This window comes from Elephas maximus, chromosome 9 (genome assembly GCF_024166365.1).
Source record: "Elephas maximus indicus isolate mEleMax1 chromosome 9, mEleMax1 primary haplotype, whole genome shotgun sequence".
Classification (NCBI taxonomy): Eukaryota; Metazoa; Chordata; class Mammalia; order Proboscidea; family Elephantidae; genus Elephas; species Elephas maximus.
The window spans coordinates 83265077-83288680 of record NC_064827.1 but is presented as its reverse complement, the minus strand read 5'-3'; the positions used below and the strand labels follow the sequence as shown (position 1 = coordinate 83288680).

The following is a 23604-nucleotide window of genomic DNA, read 5'->3' as shown; positions in this document are numbered from 1 at the left end:
CTCTCTCTCTTTTTCTTTATCTTTTTGAATTTCTCCATTTCTCAGTTTTTCATCTCTCGTCTCCATTGGCAAGCTCCTTTAGCACTTTTTCCCCCTCTTTGTCTGTTTTTGGCTCCTGTTTTTCTCTCCTCTCTCTCTTTCCCATGCCCATATTAGCTTCACACATCACAGCCTCCCCCACTCTTTCCTTCCTACCTGCACCATGTGCTGAACATCATACCCCAAGCAGCACAGGCATGGTGTACTGATACCTGCCCAGCACTGATTCCTGGCCTGCCCTGTAGGTGCTAGTACATGCCACAAACAGCCCATCCCAGCCCTTCCCCTTCAGCTGGACATACCCTGCTGCACCATAGCTGAGTGACTGGCCCTGCCTGTTGGTCAAGGAGGTGAAAAGTATCGTGACTACAGAGAGCAAAGAACAAAGAACGCGTAGCCTGTCTGCTCAGATACAACCAAATAAAAAAGCAAGACAAAACAAACCTGGAGTCAAGAAACAAAATAACTACTGAATGTCCTGAAGACAGCAGACAGTATTAAAACATTAAAAAAACGGGACAGGATGGTTCCAGTAAGGCATTCAAAATGAAACACCAGATGACTTCCCAGTGGAAGAAAAGGCACTAGAACTACCTGACAGGGAATTCAAACCTCTACTATTCAGAGCTATCCAAGAGTTGAAACAAAAAACAGATGAAAATGAGGAAAAAATAGACAAATTTATAGAAAAATTCAAGGAAATTGCAGTAAAAAAAAAAAAGAATTCAGAAAAATAATACAGGAACAAATGCCAGAATAAATTCACAACTAGAAATTCTACAAAAACAACAATTAGAAATCCAAAAGATAAACAATAAGATTTCAGAAATGGACAGTGTCATAGAAGGGCTGAGGACCAGGTTTGAAATGATGGAAGATAGGATCAGCAAAATTGAAGACACACTCTTAGATACAACTCTGTTTGAGGAAAAATCAGAATGAAGAAACCCTGAGAATTATGTGGGATACAATCAAAAGGAAAAATTAGCGAGTGATTGGAGTTCCAGAACAGGGAGAGAAAACAGAAAACGCAAAGAGGATCGTTGAAGAATTGCTGACAGAAACCTTCCCTAATATCAAGAAAGATGAGAAGCTGACCATCCAAGAAGGTCAGCAAACCTCATACAGGGTAGACCCCCAAAAGAAAAACACCAAGACATACCATAATCATACTCACCGAAACCAAAGACAAAAAATCTTGAGAGCAGCTCAAGAAAAAAAGTCACATACAGAGGAGAAACAGTAAGACTAGTCTCTGATTATTCGGCAGAAACTGTGGAGGGAAGAAGGCAATGGGATGATGTATATAAAACCTTGAAAGAAAAAAATTGCCAACTAAGAATAATATATCCTGCAGAACTTCCGTTCAGATATGATGGTGAAATTGGGACATTTCCAGATAAACAGAAATTAAGGGAATATATAAAAACCAAACCGAACTTAAAAGAATTACTAAAGGGGGTCCTTCGGTCTGAGAAAAAACAACATCAGACCACAGCCCGAATCTAGGACGCAAGATTGTACCAGCCAGATACCAACGTAGGAAATGACCTCTCAAGGATCATCCAAAACAATTGCAGCAGGGAACCAGAGAGGTTAATCTGTAAATGATAACAACGTCAGAACAGTCAAAGAGGAAATAAATGGTATAGGTATAGAACTTTCTAATGGAGAGGAAGGCAAGGCGATACCAAGCAGTAATAGACTGGTTCAAACCTAGGAAGATAAGTGTAAATTTCAAGATAACCACAAAGAAAGTTAACAAACCTACTCATCAAAATAATGAAGAAAAACAAAGTCTCAATAAAAACAAAATTTTTAGAAACAAAAGAAATGAAAAAGAAATCCACAAACAAAGGGAACTCAGCACAGGAGAGTAAGAGTAACAAAGAAAACATTAGCACCACAAAAAAAAAAAAAAGCACTGCAAAATGACAGAAGTAAACTCACACCAGTCAGTAATTACACTGAATGTTTAAATGACCTAAATGCACCCATAAAGAGAAAGTGACAGAATGGATTAAAAAAAAAAAAAAAAAACAGGTTCTGTCTCTCTGCTGTCTACAAGAGACACACCTTAGAAACAAAGATGTAAATTTATTAAAAATCAAAGGATGGAAAAAAGTATATCAAGCATGTAATTACCAAAAAAGAGTAGGAGTAGAAATACTAATCTCAGATAAAATAGACTTTAAAACAAAATCCATCATAAGAGACAAAGAAGGGTACTATGTAATGATTAAAAGGGACAATCCATCATGAAAGACTTAACCATAATAAACATCTACTTACCCAGTGACAGGGCTCCAAAATACATAAACTCTAACAGCACTGAAAAGAGAAATTGACAGTTGCTGAATAATAGTAGGAGACTTCAACACATCACTGTCAGTAAAGGGCAGAATATCTAGGAAGAAACTCAACAAAGATACAGAAGAGCTAAAGCACAATCAGCCAACTTGACCTCATAGACATGTATAGAACACTCCACCCAATAGCTGCAAAACACACATTCTTTTCTAGTGCACATGGAATGTTGTTCAGAATAGACCACATCTTAGGCCACAGAGCAACCCTCAACAAAATCCAAAACATAGATTAATACAAAGTGCCTTCTCTGACCACAACGCTATCAAAGTAGATATTAACAACAGGAAGAGTAAGGAAAAAAAATGAATTACATGGAAACTGAATAACACCCTGCTTAAAAATCACTGGGTAGTAGAAGAAATCAGAGGTGGAATCAGAAAATTCCTAGAATCAAATGAGAATGAAAATACATCATTCCAAAATCTTTGGGACACAACAAAACCAAAGTTGGTTCTTTGAAAGGATCAACAAAATCGACAAACCACTGTCCAAATTGACAAAAGAAAAACAGGAGAGGACACAAATAATGCAAATAAGAAATGAAATGGGGGACATTACAACAGACCCAACTGAAATAAAAAGGATCATAACAGTATTAGGAAAAACTATACTCCAACAAATTTGAAACTAGAGGAAATGAACAAATTTCTAGAAACATACTATGTTGAAAATTTGATCAGACCCATGTCAAAAGAAGAGATCGGAAAGGTAATAAAAAAAAAAACTCCCAACAAAAAAAAGCCCTGGCTCACATGGCTTCAAGGGAGAATTCTGCCAAACGTTCAGAGAAGAGCTTACACCAGTACTACTCAGACTATCAGAACAGAGAAAAGGAAGCAATACTTCTGAATTTATTCTATGAAGCCCGCATAACCCTGATACCAAAACCAGGCAAAGACACCACAAAAAAAGAAAATTACAGACAAATATCTCTCATGAATATAGATACAAAAATTCTCAACAAAATTCTAGCCAATAGAATTCAGCGTTAATATCAAAAAAAATAATACACCATGACCAAGTAAGATTCATACCAGGTATGAAAAGATGGTTCAGCATTAGAAAATCAATCAACGTAATCCACCACATAAATAAAAGGAAAGAAAAAAATCACATGATCATCTCAGGCGGTGCAGAAAAGGCATTTGACAAAGTCCAACACCCATTACTGATGAAAACTCTCAGTAAAATAGGTATAGAAGGGAAATTTCTCAACATAATAAAGGGCATCTGCCTTAGTCATCTAGTGCTACTATAACAGAAATACCGCAAGTGGATGGTTTTAACGAAGAGAAGTTTATCCTCTCCCAGTCCAGTAGGCTAGAAGTTCTAATTCAGATTGCCAGCTCCAGTGGAAGGCTTTTTTTTTTTTTTTTTCCTGTTGGCTCTGGAAGAAGGTCTTTGTCCTCAGTCTTCCCTTGGTCTGGGAGCATTTCAGTGCAGGAACCTCAGGTCCAAAGGATGGGCTCTGCTCCTGGTGCTTCTCTCTCAGTGGTATGAGGTCCCACTCTCTGCTGCCTTCCTTTTTCTTTTATCTCTTGATAGATAAAAAGTGGTGCAGGCCACACCCCGGGAAAACTCTCTTTATATTAGATCAGGGATGTGACCTGGTAAGAGTATAACAATCCCACCCTAATTCTCTTTAACATAGAATTACAGACAGTTCCATCCTAATCCTAACAAAATTACAATCACAAAATAGAGGACAGCCACACAATACAGGGAATCATGGCCTAGCCAAATTGACACATATATTTTTTGGGGGACATAATTCAGTCCATGACAGAATCCATGCAAAACCAATAGCCAGCATCATTCTTAATGGAGAGAGGCTGAAAACACTCCCCACAACACACTTTATCATCACTCCTATTTAACATTATGTTGGAAGTCCTAGCTAGAGCAATAAGGCAAGAAACAAAGGGCATCCAAATTGGTAATGAAGTTAAACTGTCCGTATTTCTGGATGATATGATAACTATACGTAGAAAACCCAAAAAACTCCACGAGAAAACTACTGGAACTAATACATTGAGCAGATTAACAGGATACAAGATAAAAATAAAAATCAGTTGGATTCCTATATACCAATAAAGAGAATGATGAAAAGGAAATCAGGAAAACAATACCATTTATAATAGCCCCTAAAAAAATAAAATACTTGGGAATAAATGACCAGGGATGTAAAAGACCTCTACAAAAAAAACTACAAAACACTACAGCAAGAAACCAAAAGAGATCTTCATAAACGGAAAAACATACCATGCTCACTCATGGTTAGGTAGAACCCCACATTGTGAAAATGACAGTTCTACCCAAAGCAATCTCCAAATACAATGCAATACCGATCCGAATACCAACAGTATTCTTTAAAGAGATCAAAATACTTATCATTAACTTTATATGGAAAGGGAAGAAGCCCTGGATAAGTAAAGCACTATTGAAGAAGAATAAAGTAGGAGAACTCACACTACCTGCCCTCAGAACCTACTATACAGCTATGGTAGTCAAAACAGCTTGGTACTGGTACAATGACAGATACACTGACCAATGGAACAGAATTGAGAGCCCAGGTGTAAATCCATCCACCTATGGTCACCTGATCTTTCACAAGGGCCCAAAGTCCATTAAATGGGGGGAAAAAAACAGTCTTTTTAACAAATGGTACTGGCAAAACTGAATGTCCATCTGTAAAAAAATGAAACAGTACCCATACCTCACACCATATACAAAAACTAACTCAAAATGGATCAAAGACGTAAATATACAGCCAAAAACTACGAAGTTCATAGAAGAAAAAATAGGACCAACACTAGAAGCCGTAATACACAGCATTAACAGGATAGAAACCAAAACAAACACCATGCTCCAGAGGATAAGCTAGATAACTGGGATCTTCTAAAATTAAATACTTTTAAACCTCACCAAAAGAATAAAAAAAAACCTACAGACTGGGAAAAATATTTGGCTCTTCAAATCAGACAACGGTCTAATCTCTGAAATCTACGAAAAAATCCAACATCTCTTCAACAAAAAGACAAATAATCCAATTAAGAAATGGGCAAAGGAAATAACAGACACTTCAACCAAAGAAGACATTCAAGTGACCAACGGACGCGTGAGAAAATGCTCACAATCTCTAGCCATTAAAAAAAAATCAGAGACATGCAAATCAAAACCACAATGAGATACCATCTTACCCCAGCATTACTGGCAAGAATCAATAAAACAGGAAATAACAAATGTTGGAGAGGCTGTGGGGTGATCGGGGCTCTTATGCACTGCTTGTGGGAATGCAAAATGATAAAACCATTTTGGAAAACTATGGCGTTTCGTTAGAAAGCTAGACATAGAAATACCATATGATCCAGCAATCCCACTCCTAGGAATATATCCTGGAGAAATAGGAGTCATCACACAAATAGACATATGCAGACCCACATTCATTGCAGCATTGTTCGCAGTAGCAAAAAGATGGAAACAACCTAGATGCCCATCAACAGATGAATGGTTAAACAAACTGTGGTACATACACACAATGATGTGTTACACAACAATAAAGAACAACGATGAATCTGTGAAGCATCTCATAACGTGGGGAAATCTGGAGGGCATTATGCTGAGTGAAATAAGTCAGTCACAAAAGGACAAATATTGTATGAGATCACTACTGTAAAAATTCATCAAGAGGTTTACATATAAAAAGAAACAGTCTTTGATGGTTATGAGGGAGGGGGAGGGTGGGGATGGAAAAGCACTTAACAGATAAGTGGTAACTTTGGCGAGGGGTAAGACAGTACACAGTGTTGGAGGAGCCTGCACAACCTGTACAAGGCAGGGTCATCGTAGCTCCGTAGACGCATCCAGACTCTCTAAGGGCCCAGATTGCTGGGCTTAGGGCTGTGGGGACCATGGTCTTGGGGAACATCTAGCTCTATTGGCATAACATAGTTTATAAAGAAAATGTTCTACATTCTACTTTGTTGAGTAGCGCCTGGGGTCTTAAAAGCCTGCGAGTAACCGTCTAAGATACTCCACTGGTTCCACCCCTTCAGGAGCAAGGAAGAATGAAGAAAACTAAAGATACAAGGGAAATAATAGTCCAAAGGATTAATGGACTACATATACCACAGCCTCCACCAGACTGAGTCCAGGGAAACTAGATGGTGCCCAGCTACCACCACTGAGTGCTCTGATAGGGATCTCAATAGAGGGTCCTAGGTAGAGCTGGAGAAAAATGTAGATCAAAATTCTAACTGAGAAAGACCAGACTTGCTGGCTTGACAGAAACTGGAGAAACCCTGAGAGTATGGCCCCCAGACACCCTTTCAGCTCAGTAATGAGGTCACTCCTGAGGTTCACCCTTCAGCCAAAGATTGAACAAGCCCATGGAACAAAACAAGACTAAAAGGGCACACCAGCCCTAGTGCAGGGACTGGAAGGCAGGAGAGAACAGGAAAGCTGGTAATAGGGAACCCAGAGTTGAGAAAGGAGAGTGTTGACATGTCGTGGGGCTGTTAAAGAGTGTCATAGAACAATGTGTGAACTAACTGTTTGAAGAGAAACTAGTTATGTAAACCTTCATTTAAAGTAAAAAACCTTCATCTAAAATTAAAAAAATGCCTCTATACCCCAAAAGAAAAACCGGCTAAGACCTGAACAGGCGCATTATCAGGGAAATGATCATCAAAACCAAAGTGAGATACCATTTTCTACTTGCGTAATTGAGAATACAGTTTTTGGAGAGGATGTGAATCTATAGGATCTCTTATCATTTTTGGTAGAAGTGTAAACTGGTGCAGTCACCTTGGAGAATAGCATCATCGACTTGATCGAACAGTTTTTATTCCTAGGTATGTACCTAGGAGAAACTCTGGAACATGTGTAACAGAAGGCACAGATAAGAAATTCCATAGCATATTTCTCATCTACCCAAATGCCCGTCAGTGGGAAGGCCAGTGAATATTATGTAGCAGTGGAAAAAAATTACCAACTTGAAACGGAATGGATGAATCCTAGTAATATTAAGTGAAAAAAAGGTTCCCAACGATTACATGTAGCAGGAAACCTTTTTTATAGAGTTAAAAACAAAGTCAGTGCTTTGTCAGGAATATGTGTAGCTGTAATAACTTTATAAAAAAAGAAGCTAAGGGAAAGAAGAACGTGGGGTTCAAGATAATGGTTACCCTAAGTTGGGAGGTATTAGAGGTGGGGGATCACACAATTAAATTGTATTGTGGTGAAGGTCCAGGTTTTTGTTTTGAATGGTGAGTTTGTGGATGCTGGTTGCGTTATTTAAAAAAAAAAAATTAAAATGGGCCATGCCCAGGCCAAAAACGACGAGAGTGCCAGAAACCAAGGTAATAATTTTTAATAATTTTAATAAGTCTAATTCTGAGATCTCTCCCAAACTCCGTCAAAAAAAAAAAAAGAAAAAAGGGGCCACTAGGATTTCAATATCTGGCATTCTAGTAGCCATATAAACTGAAATACTTTGCTGCTACAAAATACCTAGAAATACTAGATACAATATGAGAGGGATTTAAATGCTTATCAAAGAAGGCAAGAATTTAGTGGACATCTTCAGAGTCCAGGAACATATAGACAGAGTAGAAGATGGAAGAGAAAACTTCAGCTGCCCAGAGAGTGTTAGCCAAACTTAGTAAAACCTAAAACTTGGACTTATCGGGTAATAAAAAATTTTTTTTTTTTTTTTTTAATTAAACAAGGTTTTGGAGTAGGGAGCCAGAATAGGTCTTAGCATAAAGCTGAGACCTTTGAAGGGCTACACCGTCAGTCAAAGATGTAGTAGAAAATAATTCACAGCTGAAGGGGGAAAAAAAAAAAGACTCCCCTGAGACTCTGTAAACACAAGCCTGTCTTCACATGAGTTAGAAGTTAATGTTTGCCTGGCATGTTTGATACTGTGTTCTGTGGCATCTCTTAGACACCATTGCAAATCCTCTCCATAGTGCCACAGCCTCAACTGAGTCTACCAGATTCCCACAGATCTCTTCTAGCTGATGTTGCAAAAATTACAAAAAAGAATAAAGAGAAGCCGCTGTGAAAACAAATAATAAACAGTTGCACCCAAAGAACTTTCCGTAATTAGAATTACTAGACGCAGACTATAAAATGCCTAAATAAAAGAGAGATTTGAAAACTCACTATCAAAAGACCAGGAATATTTTTAGAAGACTCAAATAGAATATCTAACAGTGAAAAATGCGATAAAATTAAAAACTTGGTAGGTGGGTTACACAGCTGAACCAATAAGCAACATCATGATAAATGGAGAAATGATTGAGGTTGTCAAGGATTTCATTTTACTTTGATCCATAATCAACACCCATGGAAGCAGCAGTCAAGGAATCAAACAACACATTGCATTGGGCAAATCTGCTGTAAAAGATTTCTTTAAAGTGTTGAAAAGCAAAGATGTCACCATGAAGACTACGGTGCACTTGACCCAGGCCATGGCGTTTTCAGTTACCTCATATGCATGTGAAAACTGGACGATGAATAAGGAATACTGAAGAAGAATTGACACCTTTGAGTTGTGGTGTTGGTGAAGAATATTGAATATACCATGGACTGCCAAAAGAACGATCAAATCTACCTTGGAAGAAGTACAACCAGAATGCTCCTTAGAAGTGAGGATGGTGAGACCATATCTCACATACTTTGTGGACATGTTATCAGGAAGGATCAGTCCCTGGAGAAGGACGTCATGCTTGGTAAATTAGAGTGTCAGTGAAAACGAGGAAGACCCTCAATGAGATGGGTTGACACAGGGGCTGCAACAATGGACTCAAGCATAACAACGATCGTGAGAATGGCGTAGGACTGGGCAGTGTTTTCTTCTGTTGTACATAGGGTCGCTGTGAGTCGGAACTGACTTGATAGCACCTAACAACAACAGATGGGTTAAATGGCTGCTTAGGCGTGGGTAAAGAGAGATTGCAAGAGATCCATGTTTATGCCTGTTCCCAAGAAAGGTGATGTAACCGAATGCAGAAATTATCAAACAATATCCTTAATATCATACGCAAGGAAAATTTTGCTGAAGATCATTCAAAAGCGGTTACAGCAGTATATTGACAGGGAGCTGCCAGAAATTCAAGCTGCATTTAGAAGAGGATGTGGAACCAGGGATATCATTGCTGATGTCAGATGGATTTTGGCTGAAAGCAGAGAATACCAGAAAGATGTTTACCTATGTTTTATTAACTGTGCTAAGGCATTTGACTTTGTGGATCATAACAAATTACGGATAACATTGTGTGGAGAGTGGGAATTTCAGAATACTTAATTGTGCTCATGACGAATCTGTACATGGATCAAGAGGCAGTCGTTCGAACAGAACAAGGGGATACTGCATGGTTTAAAGTCAGGAAAGATGTGTATCAGGGTTGTATCCTTTGACTGTACTTATTCAATCTCTATGCTGAGCAAAAGATCCTAGAAGCTGAACTATATGAAGAAGTATGGGGCATCAGGATTGGAGGAATACTCATTAACAACCTGCATTATGCAGATGATACAACCTTGCTTGCTGAAAGTGAATAGGACTTGGAAGCACTGGTGAAGATCAAAGACCACAGCCTTTAGTATAGATTATACCTCAACTTAAAGAAAACAGAAATCCTCACAGCCGAACCAATAAGCAACATCGAAATAAACGGAGAAAAGATTGAGGTTGTCAAGGATTTCATTTTACTTGGATCTACAATCAACACCCATGGAAGCAGCAGTCAAGAAATCAAAAGACACGTTGCATTGGACAAATCGGCTGCTAAAGACCTACTTAAAGTGTGGAAAAGCATAGATGTCACTTTGAGGACTAAGGTGTGCCTGACCCAAGCCATGTGAAAGATGGACAATGAGTAAGGAATACACCTTTGAATTGTGGTGTTGGTGAAGAATATTGAATATACTATGGACTGCGAAAAGAATGAACAAATCCGTCTCGGAAGAAGTACAACCAGAGTGTTCCTTAGAAGCAAGGACGGCAAGACGACATCTCCCATGCTTTGTACATATTATCAGGAGGGATGAGTCCCTGGAGAAGGACATTATGGTTGGTAAAGTAGAGGGTCAGCGAAAAAGAGGAAGACCCTCAACAAGATGGATTTGACACAGTGACTGCAACAACGGGTTCAAGTAATTGGAACAATTGTGAGGATGGGGCAGGACCGGGCAGTGTTTCGTTCTGTTGTGCATAGGGTGACTATGAGTCAGAACTGACTCGACAGCACCCAACAACAACAACAAAGAGAAAGTTAGTAAACTTTGAAGACAAACAGATTACCCAGAATGAGCTACAGACAGCAAAAGGTAGGAAGAAAAAAGACGTTAAGGGTCATAGAGGATACAGTGAGAAGATCTAACAGATTGCTGAAGGAAAGAAAAGAGAGAATGATGAAGAGATGATAGTGGTGGAGTATTTTTCAAAATCAGTGGAAGACACAAATAAAGGTGCATAATAGTTCTGGAGAGAGAAGTAAAAGACAAATGTATATCTATACACACTGTAATGCCTCAGGAAAGCCAGACAAAGGACTACTTATGATGAAACCTCAATTAGCTTGACAGGTAACTTCTCAACCACAAACATAAAACCCAGGAAGTAGTAGAACAATATCTTCCATGTGCTGAAAAAAACATAACTGTTGACCTAGAAGCATATACACCAAGTACTATTCCAAAAAAAAGGCTGAAATACCTTCAGACAACTGAGATGTTTTATCACCTTTATCACCAATAGTTTTAATAAAATCAGAATTAATGTCAGCCTCTTTACATTATTTTGACAGTCATAAATACTGCTATTTTGGGTAAAGCCTTTTAATAATAGTGAATGTCGAGGTTTACTGTATGTCAGGAACAGATTTAAGTGCTTTCCTTTTAAGTGTTCTAATTCATTCAAACTTTATAACAACTCTTAGGAGGTAAGGTATATCTCCTTTTTACAGATGAGAAAACTGAGTCAAAAGACTTGTTCATAGTCATACAAGCTTTTAAGTGGTGGCTGGGACATGTGTTTAGGCAGCCTGGTTCCAGAGACTACATACGTTGTTTTTTTTTTTTTTTTTTAACCTTGTGTGTGTTTTCTTTTTTTCTTTCAACTTTCTATTTGGAAATACTTTGAAACTTTCAGAAAGTTTGCAAGAACAAAAATAGAATAGTAGAAATAACTTATTTACCCTCTACCCAGATTCACCAATTGTTAACGTTTCATTCTATTTGCTTTATCATTCGTTTTCAATTAACTACATAATTTTTTTTCCTGAACCATTAGAGAGTAGGTTGCATGCATCACGGACCTTCACACCCAAATACTTAAAATGTGTGTTTCTTAAGGATATTCTGTGTCATAATCACAGTATAATTGCCAACTTCAATGAATTTAACAGTGATACAATGCCGTCACCTGTTTTTGAAGCAAATCTTAAGACATCAGAGCATTTCACCCATACTTTAGTATGTATTTTTGAAAAGACAGTTTTTTTAACCATAAACACAATACCATTATCACATCTAAAATATTGTAATTCCTTAGTGTGTTTCCACTCCATGTTTAAATGACTAGAAATGATTTTCTCATAAATGATTTATTCATTATGATTTATTCAGGTTTGTTTGTTCAAATCAGGATCAAATAAGATCCACACATTGCATTATTGATACCTTATTAAGTATCTTTGAAAATCTAGAAAACCCTGTATTCTTAATTATGTTCTTGCTGTATATGCAGTTATTCATTGAGTAAAGTAATGAATCTGTTATACTATGCATTTAGGTTCGGCGTTGGGCTATTCTGACTGCAAGAAACTTGGGAAAAGTGGACAGAGATGATTATTATGACTTACAGGAGGTTTTAACTTGCCTTTTTAAAGTCATTGAGTTGGGGCTTTTAGAAAGTCCAGACATTTATACATCTTCTGTCCTGGAGAAGGGTAAATTGATTCTTCTCCCATCGCACATGTATGATACTACTAACTACAAAAACTACTGGCTAGGTGAGTATTGTACCTACACTAATATGATTAGTATTTTCATGTAGTTATGAGTATTCTGCAGAGGAAGCACAACTTCTTTTGATAATCTGATAAAAATTACTAAATACGGAATTCCAACAAGCACTGGCTCAAAATAATTCTACCCTATTTCACCTATTACAGTCATGTGTCATAATTAGCAGTCATTTTTTTTTTTTTTTTGTAGTATGTGAAATAATGGTGCATGTTAACAGATGCACCTTAGATTTGATAAAATACCAGTTGTTTGGTAGTTATCCTAGAAATTGCTTTCAACCCAAGATAGTACCATTTTTCCCTTTTGCGGTTGAATGTGTCTAAAGTCCTGTTATGGTTTTTTGGGAGCAGTTATTTATAAATATCTCACATGTCTATGTTTCAGGAACTGGATATTGTTTTACTTGATCTTCCTACCTTATTTGTCTTTTGCCAGTTAGATCAGAGAAGGAATTAGAATAGTGTTGTTTTTTTTTTTTTTTTTTGGTCAATTCAAGAAAACTATAAATGACCTTTTATAGGTATTTGCATGTTGCTGACCATTCTTGAAGAACAAGCCATGGATTCTCTGCTGTTGGGCTCAGACAAACAAAATGATTTTATGCAATCAATACTTCACACCATGGAAAGGCAATCAGATGGTAATAAACTTTATTTGCTAAATATTTTTTAATGTTATGATGATGGTACACTTTGAAATCACTGCAAGAATTTAGGTTTATGGTGTGGAGAAAATTAGATTTGTTAATATTTTATGGTTTAGGTCATAGACTCAGAATTTTAAATGGAAAGGACCTTTAGAGTTTAATTCAACACTTTTCTTTTATAGAAGAAAGGTCTGAAGCCCAGGGAAATGATCCTGACTTTCATGTTGAAAAACCTAGCTGATGGTGGAATCAAGATTAGGACTTTTGGGAGATAAATGTTTAATGACATTTAATGAACAGAGGAGGTTCTTCATTTCTACCTTGGTTCTCTAGGGTTGCACTGTTCTATGTGGTTACCACTAACCATATGTGTCTATTTTAATTTAAATTAAAATTCAGTTTTTTAGTCTCACTAGCCATATTTCAAGCTCTCAGTAGCCACATGTGCCTGATGACTACTGTCTTGGACAGCGCAGATACAGACATTGTCATTGTTGCAGAAGGTTCTCTTGGACAGCGGTGTGCTATATAGTCTAGAAAACAGGGTCTAAAACTTGTAACCATGTTATTATTTGACCGCAACCTTCATTTGCTGTTGATTTTAGCAAGCTGATCAGGGAGGATCTGTACTTTAAATCTTCTTTATGAAGGAATGAATCAGTAAAGACTAAGTATGCCAAATCTTATAAAAACATTATTTTACCTTATTTCTCTTTTGTTCACTCAACTTGAATGAGGCTATGAACTTACTTGTGGGAGAGTCTAAAAGAAATAATGTTAATAGTTCTTTTTTTTGATGGTGGATGTATTCTTGCTAGATTTTTCCTGATTAAGGCTATTACTAATTCATTTGCCAGCACTTACTAATAAATTGTTTATTTTTGTCTCTGTGCCTTGCACGTATAATTCTGTCCTTTATGTTAATTCGGCTCCCAAACCTTCAAAATATGAGTTAGCTCTAAAACCTTTCATAATCATCTTCACCTAGCTGACTACTTTCTTTCCTTCCCTTACTATGTCAGCTGTAGTGGATTATACAAAAGTATATGAGAAAGGCTGCATAAATGACTGATAAAAAAGCAAAGAATCTACGAGTGCTGAGGAAAACAGCTATAGGTTCTAGGGGGGTGAACAATAGCATCAGTAACTGAATTAGAACGTTTGCTTCAGGAGAGTACTGTAGAAGATGAAATGGCTTGAGAATGTCAATGCAGGAAGAGTTATTTGAACTGAACTTTAAGAATAGATAGGATTTTGACAGGTGGTGGAATAGTGAAGGCATTCTAGGGCTTATTTGGGAAAAGGTCAGTGGTCTTTTTTGTCCGTAGATAGGTGTGATTATGGGAATGTGAAAAATAAAGCTAGAAAGAAATGGGTAGAGCAAGATCATGTAAGTGCTTGACTGAGGACTTTGAATTTTTTTGGTAGACTTTTGACCAAGTGTTCTCCATTGCCAATTTCTTACCCTCTGCTTTGTCTTGACCAACTTCTCTCCTTCCTGCAGGCCCTTGAACTCTGCCTGAGCAAGCACTAAAAAGCAGGATGGTACCCTCTTATCAGTTTATCCTGACACATTTTCTGTCAGACTCCACTGGTCACTTCCCCTTTCTTATCCAGTTTCTAAAAATTTCTGGTAAAGCTTTGCCTACACTGAAAGAAAAACTTTCTGCTTGATTTTGAGTTACTTGCAGATTTCTGAGGGTGGAGCATTCTTCCCGTTGGTATAGTCTGTCTGCTCTGAATAAGGCCTCTCACTGTCTGAGTTCAGGTTTGTTTTTATTTGACACATTGAAGAGCCATTGAAGATCTTTGAGTAGGACAGTATCTTGCCACTGTATATCTGATAAAGAAGAGGGAAGGGCTGGAGGCAAGAGCTTGTGAGTAATGGGAATGCTTGCAAATTGGATGAAAAGTTCATAACCACAGTCAGTTGAGATATGGATGAATGAAGGATGCATTATCTCTGCTTACCCACTCACTAGGGGATTTAATCCTTTACACTAGCATCATGGCATACAGAATTCAGAATCTTGCTAAAGCAGAATTCTTGTATCATGGGCTTTGTTGAAAGCTGTAAATGCTAAGCTTCTCTTTCTCTTTTTTTTCCCCCCCTCTGCTTCTCTTTATTGAAGTATAAAGTTCTGGGAGGTGTTGAGCTGAGTAGGAAAGATTGTTTCAGATGTGGCAAACAGGGTGAGATGGTTTTGCCTAGACTACCTCAATTTGTTTTCCCATTTAAAATTTTTTTAGAGAAATATTACAGTATTGCTTGAAAAAATGCAAAAAAAAAATTTTTTTTTAATCCGTTAGCATTTGAAAACCTGTGTGACCATGGGTTGGCAGTGCTTTCTTTTAAATTACTTGCTTCTTTGCTTTCAGATTTGTTGCTATCCAGGTAAAGAAGGCTTAATTCTCACCCTGGGGGTTGGCAACCAGTGTTGTAAAACAATATGTGTAGTAATTGTCTAATGAGGAACTAATTTGCTCTGTAAACCTTCATCTAAAATACAATAATAAAAAAGTAAGAAAAAGGTACAAAGGTACATTGAGAATTAAGCATTCCTTTTAGTTGAAGGTTTACAGAACAAACCAGCTTCTCGTTAAACAATTAGTACACATACTATTTTGCAACATTGGTTACCAACTCGACAACATGTCAGCACTCCCCTTCTCAACCTTGGGTTCTCTATTACCAGCTTTCCTGTCCCCTCCTGCCTTCTAGTCTTTGCCCCTGGCCTGTTGTTCCTCTTTAGTCTCCTTTTGTTTTATGGGCCTGTCTAATCTTTGGCTGAAGAGTGAGCCTCAGGAGTGACTTCATTACTGAGCTGAAAGGGTGTCCAGGGGGCCATACTCATGGGGTTTCTTCAGTCCCTGTCAGGCCAGTAAGCCTGTTTTTTTGTGTGTGTGAGTTAGATTTTTGTTGTATATTGTACTCCAGCTCTGTCCGGTGCCCTCTATTGTGATCCCTGTCAGAGCAGTCAGTGGTGGTAGGTGGGCACCATCTAATTGTACTGGACTCAGTCTGGTGGAGGCCGTGGTAGTTGTGGAGTATCTTGGATGGCCGTTCACTCTTTGTACCTTTTTCTAATTGTAATTCAGCAGTTGCACTATTGTATTTCAGATGATAATGTGGACCCTTTCTGGCCAGCATTACACTGTTTCATGGTCATTCTGGATCGCCTTGGGTCTAAGGTCTGGGGTCAACTTATTGATCCTATTGAAGCATTTCAGACCATTATCAACAATGTGAGCTACAACAGAGAAATCCAGAATATACGGAACAGCTCTGTAAGGTTAGTTCAGTGAATATCAGGATTTAAAAATAATCTCTGTAAGGAAGCCTATTGCAATTGACTTAACAATAGGGTTTTTTCCTTCATTTCAGTAATTTCTATTTATTCTTAATATTTAAGGACCAAGTTAGAACCAGAGTCATACTTGGACGATATGGTGACTTGCAGCCAGATTGTATACAATTATAATCCTGAAAAGACAAAAAAGGTATAAAATGTTTTTAGAATTTAGATGATTTTGTGTTGTCTTTATATTATATAGAAAGATGTGGTAGTCTGCTTCTGTAGAAATTTACAGCCTTGGAAACGCTGTGGGGCCACCGTGAGTCAGAATTGACTCAATGGCCGTGGGTTTGGGTTTTGGGGTTTTTATGTTGTATAACAATGTCTTGCATAACTAGTTGAATTCCTGATTTTATGATATGTAACTGTTCTGAATCAACTACTACATAAGACCTTCTGATTAAAAAAATATATTGAGCTTGGGAAAAAAATGGACTTTGGAAAGTTAATTTTTAATTGCAATTAGAGAGGATGGAAACTTTATGGAGTTTGGGGAGATGAGTGACATGTCTAGAAATCAGAACCAGAATGGAAAAGCCAGAGTGCATGGAGGGTGGTGGATTATGCCTTTTCATGAAACTTTATCCTCAAAGTTCACCTCAAGTTTTTAATTCCTTGGGGGTATATGTATATTAAAAATAATACATAGTAGACCAAAATAGGAAACTTGAAAAATATATCTTCTTATAATTTGTGTGTTAAACCTATTGTGGGATAAGATAACTTTATTGAACGGTGGTTTTTTTTTTTTTTTTTTTAATCTGAATGTCAATATTTCTTTCATTTTAGGATTCAGGGTGGCGGTCGGCCATTTGCCCAGATTATTGTCCTAACATGTATGAAGAAATGGAAACATTAGCCAGTGTGCTTCAGTCAGATATTGGTCAAGACATGCGTGTTCATAACAGCACATTTCTATGGTTTATCCCTTTTGTTCAATCCCTCATGGATCTTAAGGATTTGGGTGTGGCTTATATAGTAGAGGTTATTCATCATCTGCACTCTGAAGTCAAAGATGTTCTCAACCAAAGAGATGCTGTGTGTGACAAAGTCACTGAATTTTTTCTTCTAATTTTGGTGTCAGTGATTGAACTGCACAGAAATAGAAAATGTTTGCATTTGCTGTGGGTTAGTTCACAGCAGTGGGTGGAAGCTGTTGTAAAATGTGCCAAGCTGCCTACCACTGCATTTGCACGGAGTTCTGAGAAGTCATCGGGAAATTGTGCCAAAGGAACCGCAATGATATCATCTTTGTCGTTGCATTCAATGCCATCTAACTCTGTACAACTTGCTTGTGTACAGCTGATTAGAAGTCTCCTTAAAGAGGGTTATCAGCTTGGGCTACAGAATCTTTGTAAGCAATTCCGGGATAAGCTCAACTTTTTCCTGCGAGGAAATTTATCTCTCGGTTGGCAGCTGACTAGTCAGGAAACCCATGAGTTACAAACTTGTCTAAAGCAAATTATTAGAAACATAAAAGTCAAAGTACCTCAATGTAGCACTTCTGTGGATCTGACTCTTGCGTGTAAAAGTCCTCCTGCATCTTACAGTAAAGAAGAAACTGAACAAATAGGGAAGAAGTTTAAAAAAGATACACATTATCTGGAAAATTCTAGTCCAACATTTTCTAAAGAACCAATGAAAGCTGACACATATCAAGTACAAGAGGGTATATTGATAAAAGCAAGTAAAACTGTGGCAGAGGACAATGAGCAAAATTATGTAAAGGATTCCAAACTAGAAGACCATCTCTTGGCTGAATCATGCTTAAAGCAGACTAAAAGACTTTTTACTGAAAGAGCTCAAGATCAAGCTAAAATAAATACGGGGAAGCAGAAGTCTGTAAAAGAGAATTCTGCACATATACCACGGAATAGTACTTTAAGAAATGGTCCAGAAAGGGGATGTGACAGAGGAGTGATAATATCAACATGTATGTTGACTGATTCTAGCATTGATTCCCTGGAAAATGTGTCCACATCAAATGAGGATTTTACTTTAAAGGATGATGCTCTTAATAAAACCTCAAAACCCAAAACTAAGGCACAGAAAGATGAGATCTGTGCTAAGTTATCACATGTAATAAAGAAGCAATGCCAGAAAAGTACTTTGGCCAATAATGCAATCAGTTTAGAAGAAAACCTGATTGTATCTAACATTGAGAGTTCCTATCCAAGGAAAGATACCGGAGATCAGAACGGGGATGGCTTCATATACAATCTGTCTTTAGACCCTGTTGGTATTCTGGATGATAATAAAAGTGGAGGACAAAAATTTCAAAATAGTTTATTGCTAAAAAAGAAACAGGTAAAGAATGAGAAATTAGATATTTTCTCTTCCCATGAAAACAGTCGTCAGATACAGGAAAGCCATGTTGATGGTAAAGACTTGATCTCATTTACAGATGTGACCAATACTTCAGTGAAGAGAACACCTTCCTTTAAAGATACTGTGACTGTACTCGAATCAAAGAATAGGGAGATGAGTAAGAGTACTGATCAGGTTTCTTCTTACTTGCCAAGAGAACAGACCTCTGGCATCAGTCCTAAATCTGAAACCTTAACAGATTCTCAGATAGACAGAGACCTCCATAAATTGTCTTTAATAGCTCAAGCCAGTGTTATTAAGTTTCCATCTGATTCAAATAAAAAAAAGAACTCAACTCAGCTACAAAGAAAAGTAAAAGATGATAAAAGATGTTTCACAGCTAACCAAAATAATGAATCTACTTTGGTCAAGGAATCTTGCCGGGAACAGATTATTATTATTTCAGATTCTGATGATGATGATGATGATGATGGAGATGGAGATCAAAGAATTCTGGGTTTTGAAAAACACACTAAAATAGACAAAATATGCATTAAGAAAGAATATCCAGAGCAGCATGCTTCAAGAGTTAATAGTAGTGTGGAAAAGAAGCTAATAAAAGAGGAAGGAACAATGTTCGAGGAATCTGAGTCTCAGATTTTTGAGTTTGAAAGTCCAAATGAGGTATTTTCAGTTTGGCAGGATCATAAACCAGATGACAGTTCAGTTCAAGAGGTTGCAGAAAAATCATATTTGACTCATATAGCTGATATCACAAATAATTGGGGTTATGATACAGATTTTGTACCTGAAGAGGTTATTAAAGAAGTAGCAGAGAGTGTTGAAGAACACGCAGAACCACAGAGTAGTAGTATTTCTGTTGAGAAATTTTGTGAAATGGAAATAAAATCCAAGAGAAAACGATTTGAAAAAGCTATGGCTGAAGATCCCCTGAGGCCTTCATCTTCTGTCAGAAATGAGGACCAGTTTGATGTTCTGAATGAGAGAGATCTTACTGAAACTGGTTTTGAAGGTACAGATATAAGGACTGCAACTCCCAATTCAAGCATTCAGAAAGCCACTGCAGCTTCACTAAAGAAGTCTTCTCCAAAGCTTCGTACTTACTCAAAACCCATTAGGAAAGTCCCAGTTTCTAAAACTCCTAAGAAAACACATTCAGATGCCAAAAAAGGGCAAAGTAAAAGTTTGAATTACATAAGTTGTAGGACAACTCCTGCTATAGTTCCACCAAAGAAATTTCGCCAGTGTCCTGAACCAACTTCAACAGTAGAAAAACTTGGTTTGAAAAAGGCCCCACGGAAGGCATTTGATTTATCTCAGCAGTCTTTAGAGTGTTTGAATCAATTACGTGATTATGGCAAAACTGTTGGAGTAGTTGATACCCGAAAAAAGGCTAAATTAATTTCTCCTCAAACTCTCTCTGTCAAGAATAATAAGAAACTGCTGACAAGTCAAGATCTTCAGTTGCAAAGGCAAATGAGATCCAAATCACAACGAAGTAGACAAGGACTTGTTGATCGTGAAAGTACAGATACTGCAAAGGCAGGGCCACGTGCACCATCAAATTCTGACACATTTGTACCAGAATCTGATCAGTCAGCTCATAGTTATAAAGGAGGAACTGAGGTTATTGCTAACAATAATGGAAAACAATTACTAAAATGCAATTCTTCAGAACCAGAAACCATAACACCAAAATATGTTTCTCAGGTGCCTGATAATACTCGTCTTTTGAACCAGTGTGATTCTATAATGTTAAATGGGAGAATACCAACAAATAAAATAATTGTCGCTAGTTCAGAGGGCCCTTTTCCAGGCAGAGGTGATCTCACAGCACATCAGTCTGAAGTGGCAGCTTTGAAAGAGGGAGAGCCTGAATCCAACAGTGATACAGAGGATGATAATTTATTTTTAACTCAAAATGATCCTGAAGATATGGATATGTGTTCACAAATGGAGACTGCTACAGTCATTGAAGTACTTTATGGAAAAGATACATTTCAGATAGACGACTCTGTAAGTCTGCCTCAGTTGCAGTCTTTGAGTAACAAAAAATGTAAGCACAAAGATTGTGTTGAAACCACAAAAAACCAGGGTGACTACTGCTCAAAACACTCTGAAGCTAAAGCAACAGATGAAGATGTATTTCGTAAACCTGGCTTGCCTCTTTCTGCATCTAAACCTTTAAGACCTTCCACTACTAAAATTTTTAGCTCAAGTAGTACTTCACGAAATGCTAATCTTTCCAAGTCTTTGGAAAATACTTCAGCACTTCCACCAGCACTAAAAAATAAATCAAATAGAGTGCAATCTATTGGGAAAGTACCACAGCCAGCCTCGCTGATGCCTCAGAAGCCAATGGGTGATGGAAAGAGTTTGTGCAGCGTTCTTTCTCCAACTCCGGATAATTCCAACAGGCAAGGCTACAAACTTCCATTTGGTGAAAGCAAGTCTTTTTTAGCTTCCTCTCCAGTAAACAGTCTCTCGTCATCACAGTCCATCTCTGATACCTTCGTTAAAGAGATCTTAAAATGGAAATATGAAATGTTTGTGAACTTTGATCAGTGTGGGCCCCCAGCAAGTCTTTATCGGTCCCTCTCAAGACCTGTGCCTGTCAGATTTCAAGATAGTGGAGATTATTTTAATGTCTTTTTTCCTTTGATGATACTGAATACTTTTGAAACAGTAAGTATATATTCTAGTTATATCCCTCTCTAGACTTGTGAAGATGTTATGTTTCTTTTCTTTACCAAGCTGAGTAATAAGTAGAATATAGTCAAAGTAGCTGACCTCACTGTGATTTAGAACTAGATCTTAGATTTCATTTTGCACATCCATTTGTGCCAAGCACTGTTCTTAAACCTCTGCCCTCCTGGAGCTTATAGCCTAATAGGGGAAATAGACACAACTCAGGATGATAACATACCAAGTCCAGAGGTATGTTTATCCATGCAAAGGTAAGGGAATATTTGTCCATGTGAGGTGTGTTTGTCCATGCAAGGGTAAGGGAATATGTATCCACATGAGAGATGTTTATCCATGGAAGGGTAAGGGAATACTTCTCAGATGAGTTAGTATCTCAGCTGCATTTTGAATTTTTTTTTTTTTGGCATTTTAAAGGTAGGTTGGTTTTTACTTTTGCAAATTCCTAAGAAAACCTAAGTATGCAGTAAGACTCTTAAAATAAAGAACATTGAGGGAAATATTTGTTAATTCATTCACTTAACAGATATTCAGGTTTCCAGTATGTGCCAGTTGCTGTTACAGGGCTGGGAGGTGAAGTGATGAACAGGCAGACAAGGTCTCTGCCCTCAGGAATGATCGTTTCAGATACTGGTGATGAGGACCCTAATTGAACCAGAATAAAGGACAGTGGGGCACTTTAGAGTGAAAGGTCAGAGATAACCAGAATGAATAGAAGGAATCATCTTTGGGAGGTATATTCCAGGTAGAGTGAGTATTATAAAAACAGGCTTGATGTGTTGAAAGAAAAGGAAGTACAGTGCACAAAGGAGGCAAATCTAATATTTAAGAAGATAATCAAGTGAATTATAAATACTTGTCAAGATAAAGGAAACCCTGGTGGCATAGTGGTTAAGTGCTATAGCTGCTAACCAAGAGGTCGGCAGTTCAAATCCGCCAGGTGCTCCTTGGAAACTCTATGGGGCAGTTCTTCTCTGTCCTATAGGATCGCTATGAGTCGGAATCAACTCGACGGCAGTGGGTTGGGTGGGTCAAGATAAAGGCTTTTATAAGGCTAGAACTGGTGCATCTTTAAAATGCATTTCATGTTGAATCTTTTATATCAATTTATGACCCAATTTTTAGCCGTTGTTTTAGGACTTAATTTGACTGTTTCAAAAATGTTAGAAACAATTAAATGACAAAGGGTCTTCAATATTCATCCATAGCACCAGAATAAAAAATTGGTATCAGAAGAGTTAAAAGCCTCTTCCTGTTGCTGTTGAGTCAGTTCCAACTCATGGTGGCCCTATAGGACAGAGTAGAACTGCCCTCTAGGTTTTCAAGGCTGTAATCATTACAGAATCAGACTGCCACAACTTTCTCCCAAGGAGTGGCTGGTGGATTCAAACTGCCAACCTTTAGGTTAGCAGCTGAGGGCTTAACCATTGCGCCACCAGGGCTCCCTAAAAGGTCTCTAGGTGGTGCAGATGGTTTTTGTTCAATTTGTTGTTGTTAGGTGCCATCGAGTCGGTTCTGACTCATAGCGACCCCAAGTATTAACAGAACAAAACATTGCCCAGTCCTGTGCCATCCTCACAGTAGTAGGACTGTTTAAGCCCTTTGTTGCAGCCACTGTAACAGTCCATCTCGTTGAGGGTTGTCCTCTTTTCTCTGACCCTCTCCTTTACCAAGCATGATAACCTTCTCCAGGAATTGGTTCTTCTGATAACATGTCCAAAGTAAGCAAGATGAAGTCTCGCCATCCTCACTTCTGAGGAGCATTCTGGTGGTACTTCTTCCTAGACAGATTTGTTCATTCCTCTCCAGTCCATGGTATATTCATTATTCTTTGCCAACACCACAATTCAAATACGTCAGTTTGTCGATCTTTATTTTCTAGCTTTTGCATGTATATTAGGTGATTGAAAATACCATGGCTTGGGTCACATGCACCTTTGCTTTTTAGCATTTTAAAGAGGACCTTTGCAGCACATTTGCTCAGTACAATATACATAGTTTGATTTATTAACGGCTGCTTCCATGGGCATTGATTGTGAATCCAAGTAAAATAAAATCCTTGACAATTTCAGTGTTTTCTGTATTTATTATGATGTAGCTTGTTGGTCCAGTTGTGAGTTTTGT

General features: G+C 37.8%; 1 protein-coding gene across 3 annotated transcripts in view; it reads left to right on the top strand.

Moving 5' to 3' along the window:
* The window catches only part of SETX (senataxin), a 95816-nt gene that overhangs the window by 22636 nt on the left and 49576 nt on the right, over positions 1-23604 (top strand). For all 3 annotated transcript variants that reach the window (XM_049895164.1, XM_049895165.1, XM_049895166.1), the window contains exons 6-10: positions 12212-12431; positions 12968-13087; positions 16215-16386; positions 16507-16594; positions 17239-21462. In XM_049895164.1, the coding sequence (XP_049751121.1) occupies positions 12212-12431; positions 12968-13087; positions 16215-16386; positions 16507-16594; positions 17239-21462 (4824 nt within the window). The remainder of the gene's footprint in view (positions 1-12211; positions 12432-12967; positions 13088-16214; positions 16387-16506; positions 16595-17238; positions 21463-23604) is intronic.